This window comes from Gavialis gangeticus, unplaced genomic scaffold (assembly GCF_001723915.1).
Source record: "Gavialis gangeticus isolate Ggan-Ray unplaced genomic scaffold, GavGan_comp1, whole genome shotgun sequence".
Lineage (NCBI taxonomy): Eukaryota > Metazoa > Chordata > Crocodylia > Gavialidae > Gavialis > Gavialis gangeticus.
This window is the reverse complement of record NW_017729024.1, coordinates 133,265,867-133,288,231: the sequence shown is the minus strand read 5'-3', so window position 1 is coordinate 133,288,231 and position 22,365 is coordinate 133,265,867. Positions and strand designations below refer to the sequence as shown.

General features: G+C 37.8%; 1 protein-coding gene across 8 annotated transcripts in view; it reads left to right on the top strand.

The window, feature by feature from the left end:
* The window catches only part of PIK3R1 (phosphoinositide-3-kinase regulatory subunit 1), a 100,757-nt gene that overhangs the window by 70,297 nt on the left and 8,095 nt on the right, over window positions 1-22,365 (top strand). For 3 of the 8 annotated variants that reach the window (XM_019517756.1, XM_019517755.1, XM_019517757.1), the window contains 12 exons: window positions 1,545-1,619; window positions 3,964-4,095; window positions 5,008-5,209; window positions 5,399-5,478; window positions 16,923-17,025; window positions 17,701-17,799; window positions 17,889-18,069; window positions 18,573-18,698; window positions 19,658-19,800; window positions 20,079-20,255; window positions 20,365-20,433; window positions 22,102-22,166. In XM_019517756.1, the coding sequence (XP_019373301.1) occupies window positions 1,545-1,619; window positions 3,964-4,095; window positions 5,008-5,209; window positions 5,399-5,478; window positions 16,923-17,025; window positions 17,701-17,799; window positions 17,889-18,069; window positions 18,573-18,698; window positions 19,658-19,800; window positions 20,079-20,255; window positions 20,365-20,433; window positions 22,102-22,166 (1,452 nt within the window). Of the gene's footprint in view, window positions 1-1,544; window positions 1,620-3,963; window positions 4,096-5,007; window positions 5,210-5,398; window positions 5,479-12,856; window positions 13,405-14,761; window positions 15,561-16,922; window positions 17,026-17,700; window positions 17,800-17,888; window positions 18,070-18,572; window positions 18,699-19,657; window positions 19,801-20,078; window positions 20,256-20,364; window positions 20,434-22,101; window positions 22,339-22,365 lie in introns of those variants that run through there. The other 5 variants (XR_002097403.1, XM_019517760.1, XM_019517762.1 and 2 more) reach the window with 5 other exon arrangements.

Genomic DNA, 22,365 nt, shown 5'->3' with positions numbered 1-22,365 from the left:
TTCAAGATCCAGTTTTGTATTGCTACTCTTTGCTCAGTTAGCAAGGATTTTTTTTATGAGCTTTGATTTTTTTTTTTTTTTTTCCGCCCTTCCTCTTCTCCCCCTTTTACTCTCTGTAGTACCTGCATCCCCACCTTTGTCTTTCTTTCTTCCTCCTATTTGCCTAACCCACTGTGTCCCTTTCTCTATCTCCTGTCTCCCTTATCCCTGGTATCGTTATCCACATTCTCTGATGTCACTTTCCTCAGGGTGGCATGCCAATTAACTGCCTACTACCTCCTGCTCACCCACTGGTCTTGTAGTTAGGGAGTGGGAGAGAAAGACAGGTTTTGTGGGTGGCTACTACTCTTTTGTTGGCATGACTGTGACCAGCCTTAATGGATGGATGAGTGCCTGTGGATGCCAATAGGGAGAGCCAGTGTTTAGTGGTAACTAGCACAGGCGGCCACTGTTTTCAAGAGACCACATTCATCTCATTAAATGGTATGCATCCTGTATCCCTGGGTGTGGCCTGGATCCCTGGGTGTGGGATATTTTCCCCTGGACTAAGGAAATAGCAAACAACATCTTTAATATAAAAGATGAAGAACACTTTTTGATTAATAATGGCATCTTTCATTCGGAGGGATTCACAGGCTCTTCACAAAACATACGTGGGGATTGCTTCATTCACCACTGAAATTGTGCTAAAATAGGGCAACTGTTGAAAACATAGCAACACCACCTTTGCCTGACAGCTTTAAGAGCTGCTCTTTTGCATATGTGCTCCTTTGTGTATGAGCACATAAAAGGGCATATGCAAATACATAGGTGCCTATTTGTTCCAGCAGTAGGAGCAGTGAAATAGCTTCCGAACAGTCCTTTTGTTAGCTAAGGAATTATTCTGTCAAGGATTTTTTTTTTTTAACTGCACCCTTCCCCTTAACACAGAATATATAGGTCTTGCATCTGTTTAAGTTGTGTTCCTGGGGTGGCAGCCCAAAGGGCATCTGTCTTCACCTCATGCCTTTGTCTTTTTTTTCCATCCAATCTCTTTGCATGTTATGACAACACTTAGGCAAGGCAAAGCACAAAGGAGCAGCAGTTCCCAGGACATTAAAGGCCATCTGCTTCTCAGCTGGAAAGGAATGTGGAGTGGCATGGAGGTCTGAGTGTCCCTCACTGCTGAACTCTGCTCCAGTGCAGACAAACCTTTTCTTTGGCTGGTGTCCATGTCTCCTTTTGCTGGTCTTGGCCTTCTAAAGCCAGTGCTGGGAGAGTTGTGGGGGCAGGTGGGACTGACTGGATTTCTACTATTTCTTGGCTGACAGCTTCTGCTGGCCTGGCAGTTTTCAGGCATACGTCAGGTGTGGGATACTGCATGGTATGCAGTTGCCCTATCCAGGCAGTCATGCACAACAGTTTATCATAAAGCAGAAGAACGATGGGTGGGAGAATTACACTAAATTATACTGTAAAAAGCTATTGAAGGAAAAAAAATATTGTTTCATATAGTAAGGCACAGGGACTTGAGGTTCATATCGCTAATGTATTCTGTTTTTCAGGTCTGGAGTGTTCCACTTTGTACAGAACTCAAGGGTCAAGCAGCTCTGCAGAATTAAGACAAATTCTTGAATGTGGTAAGTACCATTATCCATTTTACAGTACTGTGAAGGGCTTGTAGTAATACTGATCACTTTTTTAAAACGTGTAGCACATCTTGGTAAATTCTCAGCATAGGCCCACTGTTGTATAGTGTTGTGGATCTACTTTATACAGTAAGATGCAAGCATCCAAAAAAACCCCAATCCAGTAAATTGCTAACATTTTCTGGGAAGAGCCACAGGTAATAAACTGGGGTGCAGACAGAAGTGCAGCTCTCCGCTGTAACTGAGAATGCTTTGCAGGAATTGTTCTGAGTTACAGTGATCCCCTGGACCAAACAGAAGCTCACTGTTGGTTACAGGGGGTAGGAGAATCTAGCTGCTGGCTGCAGCCTACAGCTGATTTTCTGTAGCAACAGCCCCTCCTCCCTCCCAGCCGGTGCTGTTTTCAGAATGGGAGGGAGCGGAAGGCGCTCCTTCTAGGAGTTCTCTTGCTGGCACCGGAGGGTAGGGCCAGGTGTACAGGAGCCTCCTTCCCCTACCCTCCCCTGAGGTGGGGGGGCTCTAATACATTCATCCCACCCTCCAGCAGGGGCTGAAAAAAAACCCAGACCAAACTCCCTCCACGTGCTTTCTCCCCTCCCATTCTGAAAACAGTAACAGGCTGGGAGGCAGTGCAGACAGTAGACACAAGTTACAGAAGATGCTCTGTTTTGAAACATCTTCCTCTGAACCCTCATGCAATGGGGATTCAAATTTTACCCCCATTGGGTATTTTTAAGCAGTCTGCAGCCATGTACTTGTGTTTGGTCAGACACACTGCTGTCTGTGGCCAGATTAGACAAAACTTGGCACTTCTGTCCATGCCCCTGCTAAACTTCAGAGCCACAGGCTAAGCATATTGCCGATCTAGATGAAAAATAGTAGCATACAGCAACACCCAGTTGAACTGTGGAAGAGCAGTAGCTCTGCTTTTACAATGGCAGTACTCAACACTCTTGCAAGGTCTGCAGAAGTGTGCTCATGAGCTTCTTTTTACCAAGATGTGCATGAGACTGCAAGGGCATCCTACCAGTGAACAAGTCTAGAAAATGAAACATTATGCTTGGTATTACCAAGAGCACAAAATATGCAAAATGAAAACAGGAATTTTCTGTACTCAATTTTAATAACAGAAGGTATTAAAAATGGATTGTTCCTTTAAATCTAACTGGCATCATGATTGCTAATGACAGCAGTATGTATAGTAGTATTAGTAATACAATTACTTGTTTTTTTCCAGTATTAGTAAATTCAGACTTTTCCTGCAAATTTCTTCCCCCGTAAGCATTTTTATAGGGTTTTATGTCTGTCAGGAAAACCAACCTGGCTTGCAGTGACCAAGCGCACCTCAAATTTTACATCTTGCTCCTTTTGACTTCTTGTATTCACCTATAATGTAATAGGTGAAATACTATGCACTGTATCACATTTTGAAAATGCTTGTTCATGTTCTTCAGTTTACTCACAAAAATATTTCCAGATTTGGGAACCCAAATCTCTAATTAAGAAACCAGTAGAAAAACTACATTTGTACCAAACTAGGATGTGTGTTGCTGCTTATTATATTTCTGTATATGCATAATATTTACATGTAAAATATAGGCCTGTTAAAAAATATCCAGGTGTCATATAACTTTGCAGAACTATAACAATTTACCTCTATTGCAACAGGCATAAATTGCAGCATTATGTTATAAAGGTATTCCTTATATTACTTACATGATTGGTTTACAAAAAAGCAAAAAGCAAAATATGTTTAGAAAAAATGGCTACGTCAGAAATTGTTTCAGTAAAGTCATAGCAACCCTCAGAATAGGCTGCCTGTAGGGTCCAAAACCAGGATGTTTATCAACAATTTACAGATCCTCTTTACTAATGATATAATCTACTATCATCCACTATGGAGACTAGCCACTAGAGGGGGACATGGCTTACATTTTTTTGTGTTGTAAAACCATTTATTGGACCACACAGTGCTAATAAATATTTGAGGTATTGCAACATTTTCACACAATATATCCCTTGCTTGAGCACTTTAAATACCATATGCAAATGTCTAATATTTTGCTATTTATTAGTTAATTTCTGTATGACTGAAGGATCCAATCCCTGCACTTTACGATACTGCTGTACAATTTTGTGTCTTCTATGGGAAATGCTGCACATTGTATATTGTCTCAGCAAAGATGCATGGTTAGATGCCTCAAGATAATTCATGCAAATCGTTCTTTGTAAATCAAATTTAGGGTGGTTGTTTCACTTTGCTATGAAATAATTTTAAGGCCCTACAAAATTCAGAAATATCTTATGTCTGGAAAATATTATATTTTTCCTTCAGAGCTGTCTTCATTGGATTTTGACACAATTGACTTGCAGACCTTATCAGATGCTCTCAAGAGATATCTCCTGGACCTGCCAAATCCAGTCATTCCAGCATCTGTGTACAGTGAAATGATTTCTGTAGCTCAAGGTATGAATATAAAAGTGTTTTTACTTGCAGCAAGGAAAAAAAAGATTTCTTAGAATCTGAAGTCTGCAGCACACATCAGTTCACCCTACATCATATAGGGAAATGTTTTATATACCACAGGAAGTTCCCAGATTAAAGGGGGTTTTCTGTACTCACAGTGTATGAACTGTTTAGGTGATAAAAGCTGCTGAAATTCAGCCCAGGAGATGCATTACATATCCACATGAATATAAAAAAAAAAACTGTAAGAGATTACATGGTTTGATGCCTTAAAACAAGTAAAAATGACTAAGCAAGTGCCAGCTGAAAAAAAAATCAAGGACTTCTCTATATGTAGAAAGAAGCTAATTTTTAACTTTTTATCAGTTCTGGCAAAGTAAATGTATCAGAGAACATGGTGTTCTAAGGGACCATTGACAGTTATGGACTATGAAGCTTCAGAAACAGATGAGCCACAAACATCCTTCTGTCATGGTCAATTCAGATGAGCACACCTCACAGTTTTCAGACTGTTGGCCTAGTACTCTGCTCTTGCATGGTCTGGGGGCAGGATATTGTGGCTGGTAACCTTCAAAGTTAGAATAGCACCTGTGAGTTTTATCTACTGCATCTCAGAATTACCCAATCGTGTATGACGCTAAACACAAGACAGACTTCCACCAGTACATGCTGAACATGTTGTGGTTTTTACCAAACTACTGTCTGTTTCCATTTGACTTTTAAATAGTTGTTTTTTCTTTCACTTGAGTTCTTCACTTTCAGAAGAAGAAATGGGAGCTTGTTTCTTGTGAAGGACAGACCTTTTTTTCCTCTGTAAAAATTATGCTTCCAGGGGAACTGTTCATGGGCTTTATTTTACTTGTTGAATGAGTCTCTGCTGATATCAAGAGACTTTTATCTGTTTGCTTGCAGAAGTGCAGAGCTCAGAGGATTATGTTCAGTTGCTGAAGAGACTCATCAGATCTCCAAATACACCTCCCCAGTATTGGCTCACCCTTCAGTATTTACTGAAACATTTCCTCAGACTTTGTCAAGCCTCCAGCAAAAATCTTCTGAATGCAAGATCCCTCGCTGAAATTTTTAGCCCTCTACTTTTCAAATTCCAGATATCAAGGTATGTGATATATCGTGATTATGTTCTATACCATAAACATTAAATGTAACTGTTTAATACAGAGAAGTTAACTTAATAAATGGGCATGGAATTAATATTTAGATCTTGCCTACGAACTGCTTTCTGGAGGGTGCTAATGTAAGCTTATATATTTTTTCCAAGTCTTACTGTGTAATCAATATCTTGCAGCTCTGATAATGCTGAGCACCACATAAAAATCCTAGATGTTTTAATCACAAGTGAATGGAATGAAAGACAACCTGTACCAGGTAAAAAAAAAAAAAGTTTATATTTTAAATATTATCATTTATTGATAATTTTAAAATAACAGTAGGTTCGGGAAACATTAAATGTACATTTTATTTTCTTCAAAGTAAGCTTAAGGGCAAAAGTGCATTTAATAGAATGATTGTGGAATTAAGTAGATACACATTAGAGGCTAATTGGTTTTCAGGAAACTGTCTTTTAAATAAAAATTGTTTTAGAATGAATAATTTTTGCAGATGTGTTTTTTAACCTTAGGAACTTTACTGTTTTTAGAAACTGCATAGAGAATCAGGAATGTCAGATATTGGTGAGGCAATAAATATTTCCTTTTCTCTGTGTTATTAAGTGTGGGCCAGGTTCTGAAGTTCTCACTGAATTTTCAGTCTTTCCAAGGGAAATTTCCCTAAAAGACTTGTATTTATTGAAGACCATGTGTCTCTCTATATAGTTGTTTATATTCTTTTTAATCCAGATACGCTGAAAATATTGTCAAATTCTTATTCTGCAGAAAGTTGATGCAAGAGGTGGGAGTACATTTGCATGCTCAAAGTCGCTTAAAACTTGAGCCTAGCAGTATTTTATGCAACAGGCTGCATTTAAAATCAAATGTTCTTTCTTTTCTTGATGTAACCGAGGTAGTATTGCTTGACTTGTGCAAAAGAGATTTTGTTGCTCTGCAAGCTGTTTCTCACTTCAGCAAAAGAAATGTGTGTTTGATATGAAAGAACTGGAAGCAGTGGCTTCAAGTAATCCATTTTACAACTTATTAGCAAGTGGTACTTAAGGTGAGGAGGACCATTATGGACAAAATATTACACATGGTCTGGTGTTCCTACCTCTCTTCTTTTGAAGTACAATAAAAAGGTTACATAAGTAGGTGTTTGCATGACTGGATTAGAATAGGAGTGCCTGGGTGCAGGCTTCTCAGAACAATAGTGCATTATTCCAAATCCTCCTTTTTTTTTTTCTTTTGCATTTCTATTTTAATGTGATCTTAAAATTTTGGGGGGAATGTCAAAAGTCTACATTACTTTTAGGCATGTACAAAGAGAATTAAATGGAAGGACTCAGAACCTTAAGAACTGCTGGCCATAGTTTGTTCCAAATCCGAAAATAACTTGTGTTTAATTGAATCAAAGAACGATTTTGTTCTTGCCATGTTAGAAGCCTTGACAAATAAAATACATTATTAAATCTCATGAAGGCTCAGAAACAGTAGCAGTGTGTGCTAAGACTGGTAAATTTGCAAGCACTTTTGATATAGAAATGTGGGCAGCTCTAAACTGGAAGGCTGGTCGTCATATAGCATAGGGACAAGAAAAAGTGATAGTATCTTAGGTTAGTTATTTAGATCACTTTGTTACATTGCATTATTAGCACTTAACATTTAGAAACTTTGATGGAAAAATGTCAACATCCAGAACTGAGAAGGGACAGTGAAATTAGCAGTCAAGTGACAAATTTGATTTAGAAGCTGGGATACGACAATATTTTATTAAAAGACTTTAAGAAACACAGACACTTTGGGTTTGTCCCTCGAATACCTTGCATCAAATTAGTAAAACCATATTTAAGAAACATCTTTTGAGGTAATTCATGTTTTGGGAGAGCAGTGTTAATTTGGAAAGTCCAGCAAGGCTTTAACTGTGCTTTTTAATAGGATTTGTTATAAGAATAAAAGTTCTTACTTGTATTCATCAAGGTCCACACTTTGCAACAGGAAAATTCATACAGTGGATGGTATTCAACACATTATTGTTCCATTCATTAATGGATCTGTTTATGTATTTAGTGCGTAGTTAAGCTTTTAAACCAAAAATTTCAAACTTGGTAGTTTATGGTTAGTTTCCCAGATCGCTGTTTCTGTACTGGTGCTGATTTGCATGCATGAGTATTTTTCAAAAGTTAAGCCTATGTCTTTGCAAGATCAGGATACAACTCTGTGCTTAATGAACGATCTAATTTTCCAAAGCTTGCATGGAAGACTAAATTTTTCGAGAGTGTCTCCACCATATTGATCTCAATGGGAGTTTCTGAACACTTAGGAAAATCTGATGACTACTTAGGAACTGAACTCTTCTAAAAATGTGACCTTCCCTATAACCAAATTAGAAAATGTTGATTTTTAACTACATTGCAAATATCTTGCTACATACTAAGTTGAAACTGTTAAAATTATATTTTGTTATTAAATAGGGAGGAGATATTTGCAGCTTATCAGAGTGGGTAGTTTTAGCTTACATATTAATTTAAGAGTGCTTCTAATGCTTAAACAAATGTTCTGTAAAATGAAACTATAAAAACACAGGATTTATCTTCTGTTATATTTATATACAAATAATGTTTCCATGGTGTGCTGACTGTATTTAAGATGGCATCTCCGGTTGTATTTCCTTTATTTGGAGGACATTTTTCCTTCCTGAAGACACAAAACTGGGGAACATCATTTTTATAATGTTCAGAGGTATACTGCATCAGAGTTGAAGTCTAAAAATGTCCTATCTCAAGCCTTTGTAAAGGATGTTCCCAGCTAAAATATCTGTTCTTCTGTTAGGAACCACTGAATATATTTTCACCAGTTGGGTAAATACTTGTCTGTGAATGCAGGGGACTGGATTTGATGTCCTAGGAAGCTCTTTCCAGTTCTCTGTTTCTATGGAAAACTGTACCCACTGCCAAAATTAATGTCTAATTTCATAGATTTCATAGACATTATTGCTGTAAGGGACCTCAGAAGATCATCGAGTCCAGCCCCTCCCTCCCACCATGTTGCAAAAAAGTCAAGTTAAAGGGGCTCTTTCATAATATACTGTGTATCACTGGCTTGAGCTTCCAACTCAGGATGATGCAAGATGTTAAAATAAAGGAAGATTCTTAGAAAAATAAAGGATAACTTTCAACAACTTTAGTTTTAATCTAAGTATTTTGAGCAGATTGTAACAACCCCTGGGTTAGTGGGTGCCGCTCCTTTTTAGGAAGACTGCCATAAATTAGCCCTGTACCCTCCCCAAGTGTCACTCTTTTATCCTCTTCCCCTGTCTGATCTGCTGCTCTATTTTCTGTTCCACACCCTGTGCCCCTGCACAATCTACTCCTCTGCTTTCTGCTTCCTGCCCTATAGCTTTCTGCTTCTTGTTGTGTGCTCCCTCCTTGATCTGTTGCTCTGCTTTCTGTTCCCTGCCATATCTGCCACAGTGCTGCCTGTCCGCTTCTCACTCTGCCACATTCCACACACAAACTGCCTGGACCACTCGTGGCACATGCTGCAGTTTGGCCACCCCTGCCATAGAGTATGTAAATATTTTAACTGCTCTGGGCTTTTTAATGCAGATGCTCCTTTTTATGCAGCATTGAGAAGTAAGGAGAATAGAACTTGGTTGCCTTATTTGTGTGCTTATGTAAGGCTTCTGTAGCAAACATAGGGTTACTTCCTAGGCCCGTGTGCTGCACAACTGTGTAACGACTTGTAATCTGTCAAGATACCCAACATAAAGCAGAGATGTTTTTATTTGTGTTCTGAGAACTCAGTTTAACTACACACAAAAGGTGCCAAATTTAAATACATTTTGGGTAAAACTGAAATTTTGTGAAGACAAAGTAGTGTTGCAGAAGGGCAATTAGAAAAATGGTTGGTGGTTTGAGTAATTATTAATTAGGTCTGTTTTCTGTATTATATTGTCCCTATCTAGTTTTACTTAACCAATCTGCTTTTTTCTGATTCGAATTGGTAGGTAACGTGGATGGTTTATCTGTCGCTTTTTTTTTTTTTTTTTTTTACACTGGAGCTTGATGAACTAAACAAATATAAAAAAAGATTTCAAGGAGAAAATTGCTGTTCAAGTCTCTGGGAATTTTGGTATTGAATTAAGTATATGATCAGGAAAATGTATGGGATCTTTAGGCATGAAACAGTAGTGCTTGGACAAAAATACTTTAACTATAGCACAGATTAAAGTACCATCAAGTATGTACTATTTGATATTTCCATATTTTAAAAGAGAAGGTGGGACTTGTGCTTTAAGGGTTTTCAGGTGTAAAGGCCTGATGATTTCTTCAGTTCAGTTTGGTGAGTTTGGAATGACTGGCTTTTGATTCTAGGCTGTTCATCTCAATTTAATTAAAATCCCAGCTTGTAGATAACCAATCAGAAAAGATGTCTTCTATTGTAAAATATTACAGCCTTTAAGTGTGAAGGGTCAGATTTTACTATTTATAGGGTCAGAGATGAGGTAATGACACTTTCTTTTACTTCTCTTTCCCATATATAGTTGGTCACCTGTTTAAACTTTGGTCATAAAAGTGTTAGGGGTTCAGGTAAATACCAAATACTATTTTTCAACAGTTAATACATTAGCATGACTTTTGGCATGTATTAGTAAAAAGGTCAGGCTGTAAATTCTGGTAATTATTTCTGTTTAGTGCCATTATAGAGCAGGTAATAAAAAACCCCAATTCTGTTTCCCTTGAAATCAGTGGCAAAGCTCCCTTTGGTATCAGCTGTGCAGAATAACCCCCACAGTTCTTACCTGTATTACATTGTATAAAATAATATTTAAGAGTACTATCAGCTGTCAGTATTTTGTATATGGTGTCACAAGTTTAGCTTAAATACTCCTGGTAATTCGACACTATTCCTAAGAATAGTTCGGCATATGCTGAGAAGGTGGTAATAGCACATTTATTTTTGACCTTTTTTTCCCCACAGTTATAGCTGTTTTACATTCTGCACTTCATCCAGCAGGGGGCTCCCTTTCTAAGCTAATCAAAATCATGAGCTTTTTTCATAAGCTTCATTCATTAAAGAAGAAAAAAATGTTACTGATTAATCTCCAGCCTTGACAATACTAAGTTCTCTTGTTTAAATTTTGATGCTAGTGCAGAGTTTGTTCCTCGATACCTGGCTGAAGCTATTTGGTAAAACAAAGTGTGTGCTACATGATCAGGAGTTTGTACCAATGAATTACTCAACCTTTTGGTCTCTTCTGTCTCCCACTTCCTGCATTGTATTAGCGTTTTTGAGGCACAAATTGCTTTACCTTCTTGGAAGTAATAACTAGTATGATCACAAAAAGCAGTAGAAATTTGACTTTTTTCTGTAAATTTGTAAAGCTATAGGTCTGATGAATGCAACTCAAGTTAATGCAGCTTTTAAAACTAAGGCTCAAAGACATCTATCTTGTGCAAATACCTTGATGTGCATATACTTATGTCAGTATGCAAACTGCAGTCTGATCAATGAGGTCAGGTGAGAACTCAGCTTTGCATGGGTTATTTAAAACTCAACAGCAAATAGGAATAGCCCTTTACTCCCCAGCACCAGCTGGGGTGACGAGGAACAGTGGTAATAAGCTGATGGAGAATAGGTTTAGGTTAGAGATCAGAAGGCAATATTTTACAGTTAGGGTGGCCAAAATCTGGAACCAACTTCCCAGGGAAGTGGTCCTCGCCCCTACCTTGGGCAAATTAAAAAAGAGGTTGGATGATCACCTGTCTGGGGTCTTGTGAACCCAGCATTCATTCCTGCCTGTGGCAGGGGGTCAGGCTAGATGATCTGTTGAGGTCCCTCCTGACCCTACCTGCTATGAAACAGACTAGCCATATCAGTGTCTATCCCCAGGAAAAAGTGTGACGGGTTAATCTTGCCTGTGTGCAAGTAGCAGTACATGTTTAAAATGGTAAATGTTTCACAGCTATAGCCAATCCTGTTTGAGAATACCGTGCTATACTGTGGCCAACTGATGGGGCTTGTGTACTGCATGCTGTGTTTTTCCTTTTGAAGAGTGAAAGGGTGTTTCCAGATGAGTGCACACGTGCAGTTTGAGGCACTGCAAAACTCATATGGCAAATGTGCAACTGTGCGCCACGCTGCTAATGTGCAGTACAGTGCTAGAATTTGATAGTGGGATGTCCCAGTAGCAAAAAAACCCCAAAAAACAAAAAACCTGCCACAAAAATCAGGGCAGTGCACATGGCAGCAGTATGCACCACCAGAAACAGAGTCTGGCCATCCAGAGCCATACTCTGGCTGCCAGCCAGGCTCCATGTGGCTAAATCAGTGCCCCCGGCAAGGCTGCTGGAACCAGCACAGGTGTTGACCCCTGCCTCCCCTACCCAACCCCAGATAATTTGGCATGTCAGAGTGCATGTGCAGGGGTGTGCCCTGGGGCACAAAGTAGCAGTACAAATATGCAAACACACACCTGTGCATATGGGAATGTGCCCAAAGTGTCATCTCCTGCTCTCTGTGTCAACCCAAAGACCAGGACTTCTTTGATAATGCCTCAAACTGCAGCTGTGTGCAGCATTGTCCAATAAATTATTGTGGTTCCATGTTTGTTGTGTTTAAATCTGTTATAGTGTGCATATTAGTTACTGTGCTTGATCAGTAGTGCAGAAAGACAGTTTACTATCCAAGTTAGAAATATGTTGTATTTTTTCCAGGCAATGCTACTTGAAAGGGCACCCAGAATTGGTAGTTGTTCAGTTGGTAACTGTGTGGCAAGAAAAGGAAAAAAAAAAATAAGTAAAGGAATTTTTTTGCAGCTGAAATCATTTAATTGATAAACTAAAAGATCAAGCCATTTTTTGGGAGGGAGGAGAAACGGGACAGAAGAAGAGAGTTGTGTTTCCCTATTTAGTTGCAGGGAATTTGTGTACTTTCTTTAGTTTAGTTTAGGATTTTAGGAAGCAACATTTTGCAATAACAGTTTCAAAAGCAAAGGAGATTAAATTGACCTTGAGGAACAACAGCTAATTTAGGAGACAGGAATTATTTCAAGCTAAAAGAAACAAAGCTATAAACAACTTTCCTCCTTCCTTTCAACAATTCTTTAGCCCTGATTTTCCTTCTACATGCACTGAAATGAGTCAGGAGTACTTAAGGTAAAGGTAGCTGGTCAGTGTCAGTGATGGGGGAAATGGTTTCTTTTCTCTCTTTCATCACCAAGTACACACTCCACCACATTAGAAAAAGAAAATTGACCAAATCACTTTCATGCTCTTTGCAACTACCTTTTTTCCATCAGCTAATGAAGAGAATGCACTTTACATATTGGAAAACAGCACAGATAGATGCACTTTTTTCTAGTGTTATTGGTTGATATTAATCCTACTAAACAGTTTATAACTTCATTCTAAGGGTCATCAAGTGACACCTGTATTTGTGGTCCTGTGTAAGTGTGTGGAAGGTGATGCAATGCATGCAAACTACTTTTGCACTGGGCTGTTCTGAAAGGTACAGAATTCGACAAGGAAGGCTTTGATTCTATTTTTTCTGAAGTAGCTCAGCCACTTCCTGTATTTGGCTGTTCATAGTGCTTTTCTTGACAGTCAGTTACTTTAATACTGCTCTCAGCAGCCAGTTACAGAGACTATTTTAAGTCTACTTACAATGGTCTTCTCATTTACTTGGCTAAAATGAGAAAGTTAGTCCTGCATTGGCCACTTGTTAGCTGATGACAACTTTTACTTTGACATTGGCTCCCCCTCCCCCACCTGAAATCCCTGGCTCAGCAAATATTTGAACCTGCCCGAGTTAATCATGAAACCGAGATCTTTATCTGAGAGACGTGCAAGCTACTGGGGTTTTTTTCTGGTTTTTTTCTTTACAGTACTGGAATCAGGTTCACTTTTTAATGATGAACTAGAAAAGAGTGGATACCCTCTGCACAGCACAGAGTATTAATCAGTTAAGAATAGAAGAGGAGGCTTGGATGTTTCTGACTTCATGTTTCAGCTCTTCCTAATGGATTTTATGGAGGATTAATTGGAAGACCTTTTTTAGAACTGAATTTACCTATTTTATATGAAGAAGTCTCTGAAAGGAATTTTAGAACGGTTTCTATGAGAAAGCACTGCTAAAATTTTCAGGTTATTCATACAAGGTTACGGGGGAGGGTGGCAAGTATTTGCAATGCATAATTTACAAAGTAAGTGGCTTTGAATTTGTATGTATTTCTCCCCAACCCTTTATGAAAGTGCAGTATCATTATATTTTCTCTCCCTTACTACAGTTAATCTGCCAGTAGAAACTTTCTAGTTGTAACATGTTTAAATGGAAGTCAGTACCTAATCTGGGTTATGCTGGAGCAATGGAAAATCACCTGTCTGTCACTGTCCTGCCTGTTCTGGTTTGCCATATAGTGTCACAGCCAGCTAGACGAGTTTGGGCTGAACAAGAACCTGATTGTACCAGTGTGACAGTCCAAAATTTGCCAGTGGTAAATCCTGGGCACATATTTTTGGTGGCAGCAATATTTTAAATAGATTTTATAGTTAAAATTGTACTAACCTACTAGTAGACCTGCGTGTAACAATGCATTCTCTGTCAGAAATCTTTCAAAAGCTAATTTAAACATTGTACTTCAGCAACTCAACTGTTTGGATAACAGATGGGCTAAACCCTCAAGTTCAATGTTTGGACTTGTGTCTGGGATCATCTTCAGTATCTTGTTACACTATGCAAATGGAAGGCATCTTAAGAGCATGTCTACCTAAATGGGGTGGGGAGAGAGTCTTCTTCAGAATGGGTTAAGGCATAATCACATAATGAGAAACTACTATTTACATTTATTGCTGTTGATGGCACTGTAGGTATTTCCTTGTATGTTAACTTCTCTAAAAGGATGACACTATGGGGAGTGGGGGGCTTATTGTGATTGGGGATAGATGTGCATGCCATATTTGGGAGAAGTAATTTTTAACTAAATGAAATATTTCGTTTTTAGTTATATAACAGGTACTTTTGTAATCTGCATGCATGTTTAACCCTGCCAACTCAAAAGAATTTCTTCAGATGGTTGCATTGTGAATTGCTACAGTCACTTACCCTTTTTTGCCATTTTGGTTTTTGTTTGTTTTTGCCCAGATAGACTATAACAAATATGAAAGTATTCATGATTACTATGCATGGCAACCCACTGTGTGATGAACAGTATGTAGAGCAGATGATTCTTTGGTGGAGGTTGAGAGAGTAATAGTCCAGTATTTTTTAAGTATGGTTGGGAAGGAATACTTTTAAATAACAGAAGGCTTTTGATGATATAAAGTAGACTGAAAAAAAGAGAAACTGACAAGGGCCAGTGCTTCAGAAAATAGCCAACACAAATACCTTGATGAGAAAAGGTCAGAGAGAGGATGTGAAAAGGCAGACTAAATCTTCTGGACAAGCTTTATATAGTCAGAAAAATCATTTTTTCAGGATCTTGCTTAGTTTTGAATCACTTCATTGAATTAAAAAAAAAAAAACCTCATTAACATCTTTAATGCAAGGAAAAAATATTTGGCTTCTAGCTTTGAAAATTAATTAATTCCAATTGATTAGCAATTGTATTGAACTATAAAATGCTACTGGAAATATGCCTCACTCCAGTATGTTTATATAATGGCATCAAATCATTGTGACTATTTAGAAGTTTAAATTCTGTGCTGGGTAGAAATGTAATTTTTTTTTCATTCCATGTCTGGGGTGCAAGGTGTTTTTTTTCTTTAAATGTATAAAATGTGCAGTCAGTACAAAAAGCTTCTAAAGAATTTTGATTGGTGATCTTTTGCCAACCTGCCTATCTATAAACCAAGATTGGGAGGGGGGGGGTGTGCTAAAGAGCTACGTGCTGCAGCATATCAGCCTTTGTCAACCTGCCAGCAGTGGACTGTACCATGCTGCAAAGAGCCAGAAAAATGAAATAGAAAGCTAAGGAGAACATCCTCAGTTTTTTTGTATATAGCATCAGCTTTACGCTGGAATTCTGGTAAATGTAGATTCTTTCTGAAACTGAAATTGTTTTAAAATTAGTGTAAAACAAAATGATGAAACAGGAGTGGTCTGGTGACATTATTTTGACATGATTGGCTGAGGATTATGATGTAATAGGTTACAGTGCAGCCCCTTATAGGTTTTAAAATGAATTCCAAGACACCATTACAAAGAGAGCCTGACTCTTTTCTTATAACTGAGCTTACTCACTGAAACTCATAGAAATGTACAACACTGTTTGGAATATGGAAGAACTGGATGTAGAATATTCTAAGGCAGATATAAATTGTGGCACAGACTTGATGTTTTACATAGAAATGGATCCACCAGGTAAAACTGCAGTCTTATTACAGAAGACTAGTTCATTTGGGTCTTTATGATAGCTGCTACAAAATCCTCCTCAGACGGTTAAGATTTACTTTCTTTGAATGATATTTGTATCATTTTTTTCATAAATTGGGATTAAATTGTTTTTTAGTGCATGGGAGTAGCAAATAGAATCATAACCTGTAGTAATACCTTTTTGCTAACTTAATCAGAATTGAACAGAACTGAGGTGTTTTGGTTTTGATTTTATTCTCTCGTATATATAGTTGGTTTTGTTTGTTTACAAACTAAGTGTATTGCATATATTTTCTATTTCTTCTCCTGTTATGATTAACAGGAGATCCTATAATAACACTTTGTATTTCCTATATCAGTGATTTACATATCAATGTACAGGCTGGCTTTTAAAATCTACCAATATTAATTGAATTCCTGATGTTGCATCCTTTATAATAGGAAATTTAAATTGTTTTACTGCCTCGACACACTTTGCAGTACTGACATTGTGTTTTGCATTCAAGCACACAGTTGTGTACAGAAACAATGTTGTGCTTACTATGAAGCTGAAAAAGCTTGCTGGATTTTTAATCCTTGTTCCAGTGTTGCCCCTCTTTGCTAGTAAGTCAGAAATGCTGCAGTATCTTCTTTGGCACCCACTGGTCTATGTATGCAGCTTTGACATTGAGAAAAAGGGATGTGGTTTTCAATCAGCCTTGGCATTTGGAACATCATTTATCCTGTAGAATACTAAGATTAACAGACAGAATATTTGGGTCATAGATAGGTTTCTTGAAGTGGTTTGTGATAAATCATTGTATAAAATGCTGTGGAGCAGAGCAACCCAGTTCCTCCTCTTGCAACATACAGTATTGCTGTGGGTTTGCTGCTTTTTGTTACCTACACCAGCTCTTGTGCAAAAAAGAAAGAAAAAAGTTCTTTTGCATCATTAAATGAAAGAAAAAAATAAAGAGGAAGATTTACGCGTTTCATAATTTATTATAGGTGAAGATGGTCATTCTCTGTAGAAGGTGGGATAAGGTGAAAATAAACTTTAGTTTAAATGTTTTTGGCCAGAAAATATTTTCAGGAGTTGTGTTTTGTTTGAACTGTAATTATGCCTAACAAACAAGTCTTTTGGTATAATACAGCCTTATTATGCAATTAAGTTTGTTTTCAATTAAATACCTTTGATTTATTTGGTATCTTCCACAGCTGCCAGTAAGGGAAACCTGTACTTTGCAGTCATTCCATTTTCTTCCAATGCTGTGATTTTTGTTTTCATTCATACAATAATTTATACTTTTAAGGTATATACTGTTTAATTTATACCTGGATTACAAAGAGATTTTTTTTTCTCATCTGCAGCATTGCCTCCTAAACCCCCAAAACCTAGTACTGTAACTAACAACGGTATGAATAACAACATGTCATTACAAGATGCTGAATGGTACTGGGGAGATATCTCAAGGTAAGCCTGCTAAAGGATTGTATTTGCTATGTTCTCTGTATGTTACACTTGAGTATAGAAAAAAATACTGTGGTATTGGGAGCCATTTTCAGGACACTTTCCAACATCAACATACCATAATTGGTCGTGTTCCAAAGATGACTAAAAAGTTATTGGCAGTCAGAATGTAATATGTGTAAAATATTTTTTTCTGGTAATTATTCTGTTATTTTAAGACATGTATGAAACACTAGAATGAAAGGATAACATCAAGAACCAGCAATTTTCCCCCCTCTTATGTCCAAGACCAAAACAGTGGGCACAATACTACTTTGATAATCAAAGTGCCATATATAAGCAACATTTCTAACCTTACTATATATAGGTAGACTAGACTGCCACTGCATGCTCCAATTGTTCAGGCTTGTATGAACAAGTATGAAGAACTTTTCATAAATACAAATCTGTTCTAGCAGTGGGAGGGAGGGTATTGGGTGCAGCATATTTTATGTTCCATTTGTCCACCAGCAGAACTATGACTGTCACTGTTAATTTGTAGTTAGAGACTGCTGTTGAAATACAGCAAGGATATCATTTTTTAAAAAATCAAATGATAAGGAAGAAGAAAAAAAATGATTAGGAAGAAATGACTGGCAGGGTTGCTAAAATCATTGGTTACTTTTGCTTTCATTTTAGGGAGGAAGTAAATGAGAAGCTTCGAGACACTGCTGATGGCACCTTTCTAGTACGAGATGCTTCTACAAAGATGCATGGAGACTATACGCTCACACTAAGGTCAGGCAGATTCTGATATTTCACTGCATGCTGTTCTTTAGACTAAAGTGTCTTGTGTGTAGCTGACTGTTCCCAAACTTTATTTACAGGAAAGGAGGAAATAACAAATTAATCAAAATATTTCATCGAGATGGGAAGTATGGCTTTTCTGACCCATTAACTTTCAACTCTGTGGTTGAGCTAATAAACCACTACCGGAACGAGTCTCTAGCCCAGTATAATCCTAAACTGGATGTAAAATTACTTTATCCTGTATCCAAGTATCAGCAGGTACGTTTTTTGGTTTTCACTTTAAAGAAAAATCATTATAAGGTGAAGAATCATTCAGTATGGGAAGACTGCAAGTCAGTTGCTATTTGGGGGAATAAAGTGGATTTAAAAAAACATGTTTTTTCAAGAAAAATAACTATATAACATTGTGCATAAACACCGAAAACACTAAATACTGAAGTTAGCAAATAAGAAAATAAACGTATTAGAGTAAATAAACAGCATAGCTATTAATGATGAATTACATTATTTTCAGCAGAATGTTGCATATTAGCAGTGCAAAACTGCTTTTTGTGCTTAGCATCATTTCTACTGTCCATATTATAGATGCATTAAGTCCATTGCTTCTCCATATTGCAAAAAGATATATTATGTTATAGTGTTATGTTATGCTCTAAATGTCAAGTTTTTTTGTAAACTGATTTTATTCTAAGATTTTGTAATATGTAATTGTGTGTTTGTTGGATTTAGTTATATATATTTCATTCTGCTTATTGTCTCAGGATCAAGTTGTAAAAGAAGACAGTATTGAAGCAGTGGGAAAGAAATTACACGAATATAACACTCAGTTCCAAGAAAAGAGCCGAGAATATGACAGGCTCTATGAAGACTACACCAGAACATCTCAGGTGAGCTGAATTATCCTTGAAACAAAACTGAAAAAGAGCAAGATTTAGAAAGATGTTGATGTAAACCATCTTTGTAACTCTGAGTTGCTTTCTTTGTTCTGTTATTTTCTCCCCCCTCCCCCACTCACCTACCCCCTTGAAGAAAAATTGGCTGATAGAATAGTTCAGTAGGTTGGAATTGCTTACTCATGGCTGAACCATCACCCTCTCTGCAATATAACCCCATCCTTTGGGGCCCACTCCTGCATCCACTTCAGACACAGAACTCCCATTGGCTTGGCAGCAATTCTGCATACTGGCTGCTTATGAGGTCAGGTTGTCATGCTTTGAAGGCATGATAAGCACAGTACTTTATGATTTATTTGGGGCAAAAGAGATTTCACATATATTGGGGGGGGTGTCTGACACCTAGAAACAGCACAGAAATAGACAGCAAACACCCTTTCTGTCCTACATTCTGTTATCTTAACCAACAACTAACAGAGCCTTGCAGTGCCAAAAGTGTGATACTCCTCCACAGTTCCTGGATGATGATCACCTTCTAAAACCTACATGAATTGTATCTTTAAAAAAAAAAGGGGGGAAATTTGAGGTGTACTGAGGGGGGTCTGAGTAGCGCCACTTCGGTATTTCAAGAGCGCCAACTGTATCTCTAAAGACCTAGTTTGTACTGAGTCTAAATGAAGAACTTGGTCAGAAAGCTCCAGTCATGTAAATAAAACTAATGCATCTTTAAAAGAAAGGTTGCAAGTAACTCTACATCCTTTCCTGGAAAGCAGCCTCATTGTAGTTTCATTAAAGCTTCTTTTCCTATATCAGACAGGTCTACAAACCATATATAGTCTGCATTAGGGTTACTAAAGTATAGTCAAGGTATCTTACTCCTTTCCAGTGATACAGGCCAGTAAACCACCCTTTCAGTTTTCCCAGATCTGTAATGGTAATTATTTTATTTTCAGGAAATTCAGATGAAAAGAACAGCTATTGAAGCATTTAATGAGACCATAAAAATATTTGAAGAGCAGTGCCAGACACAGGAAAGATACAGCAAGGAGTACATTGAGAAATTTAAACGGGAAGGAAATGAAAAAGAAATACAAAGGTTGGTGCCAAAGTTAGCCCTTTAAAAATGTGCAGGATCTGGTTAAAAAAAAAAAAGTACAACCTTTGTAATTGTATAGACCAAAACCAAGATTCTTTACAATTAAACAGACCTAAGCAAAATAAATCTCAAATGGGATGGATGGGGTGAGAGTTTGCAAAATTTGTAGCTAAATCTTGGAAAATAAATTTTGTGTTGGATACTCATAAGTGAAATTAGCAAAGCTAGTTGAGGTAACAGGATCCAACAAAAACACTAAACCTAATTCTTCCTTTCAGAATTATGCACAACTATGAAAAACTGAAGTCTCGAATAAGTGAAATTGTGGACAGCAGACGCAGACTGGAAGAGGATTTAAAGAAACAAGCAGCTGAATATAGAGAGATTGACAAACGTATGAACAGCATTAAACCAGACCTCATACAACTGAGAAAGACAAGAGACCAGTACTTGATGTGAGTACAATTATGGATTACAAAGAATTTAGAGAAGGCTTCTTTCAACAATGTTCAGTTTTTTTTTTTCCAGAGACAATTGTATAAACCTGTTTTTAATTATTTTTAGGTGGCTAACTCAAAAAGGTGTTCGACCAAAGAAGTTAAATGAATGGCTTGGGAATGAAAATACTGAAGAGTAAGTGCTGAAGGAATTGAATATTCCAAATACCTCAAATAATTTTATCCAGCAAAATTAGCTTAAGCATATCTTTTTAGGCACAGTAGTAGTTGGAACTGCTTTGCACATGGCATCTTGTTTATTGAGACTGTTGGGAAAAGTACAAAGTTATTTCTCTTTTTCTAAAGGATGCATCACCTTCCATACACCCTTCAAGAAGTGTTTGGTCAGATGGGTACGGAAAGGAGCTAACCACTCTTTACCTTGTTTTACCTATCTGTAAAATGCAGACTATGATAATTCACAGGGGTATTATGTGGCTAAAACCTCTAAGAACCTCTAAAGAATTCTCAATTTCAGAATGCTGTTAGCTGTGTTATGTCAGCAACTACCACCGGAAATGGATATAATAGTATAGTCAGTCAGCAAGTATTCCTGCTCTGCTTTTATACTCAAATATGATTCACCTGTGTAGTGCACTACACTACAACTTTAAGTTTCCCTTGCTAGTAAAACCTCAGGTTTCTGCTCAGTTTGTTCAAATTGAATTCCAAGCATGGATTTTTTTGTAGTAAAAAATCCAGACTTAATCAAAATGAGCATAACTAGAAAGCCAGAATCTCCATCTCTGAGAACTGGTTATAGTTTTATAGCAGAAGGAATGTAATTCAGGAAAATGGTGTGTGAAGAGATAAGGGAGCCTAGATGGCATGCATCAGGAAGGAGAGTGCAGAACTTAGGAGTTTGTATTCTAGGTGTGGACATTGGCATCTGTGTCCCAGACCGAGGGGACAGATTGAGGGTCCTTAAAAACATAGAATTGGGGATGAAGGTAACACCCTATTTACTCTTTAAAAAAAAAAAAAAGAGTCCACCAAATTGAAAAGCTGATATTTGCTACCCAGATATATGGGGGGGGGAGCACCTGTGCAGCCAGGTGGCCTCACCTTGGAAAAAAATCACTCCCACTATTCTAAAGCCATCAGCTTCTGGGAAAGAGGTCGGGTTCTCAGACTTCTCCCAAAGCACTGCACTTGGAGCCCACTTGAGGGCTCACACTTCATACCCACTATTAGCCATGACTATGAAACCACTGAGAGAGGGGGGGAAGGAGCCCTCTGTTACAGCTGCTGGAATGTGTGGGGTGGGAAGGGCCTCTATTGGCCTTTACTATAACCAGGTGATGTTCTAAGAAAGAGGAAAGAGAATTCTCTGATGTTTCCCCTTTTTGCACCAAGAGGCGCCTATGAATAAAGTGCCTGTCTTGTAGTGCACATAACTTTCCCGAACAGCCGTGTGATCTTGATGTGATTCTTGATTGTTCCACTGATTCCAAAGAGTTATAACTTTCAGCATTGAATTCACTGATTGCCAAAAGTATGAGCAGCAGCAGTTGTACTAAAACACTTAGTGCAACCTCTGGAAGATAGCACTTCATCCATTTGTATTGCTTTTAGATTCACATGGGTAGCTGTCACAATAAGGGTTAGACATTTCATTTCATTTTTTATTAAAGTTTACAGTTTTCAGATTTTTTTTATGACGTATCTCTGCACTCACCAGGGTAGAAGCCAGGGGCCAAGGACATGGGAATTCAAATCTAGAACAAAGTGATTTGAGGGAAAGAGTTGCTTATGCTTAGTTTTTGCTCTAAAACACTGCATCATCCTTGTTTTATTTGTACAGCCAATACTCCATGGTGGAAGATGATGAAGACTTGCCCCATCATGATGAGCGAACGTGGAATGTAGGAAATATCAACAGAAGCCAAGCTGAAAATTTGCTGAGGGGAAAACGGGATGGAACATTCCTTGTTCGGGAAAGCAGCAAACAAGGCTGCTATGCCTGCTCTGTGGTGTATGTATCCTGATAATTTTTTGCATGGTTTTTGAAGTTCACAGTGACTGTGACTTCAGATTTTCTGTGAGGCACTGAATTAGGCTAGGGACA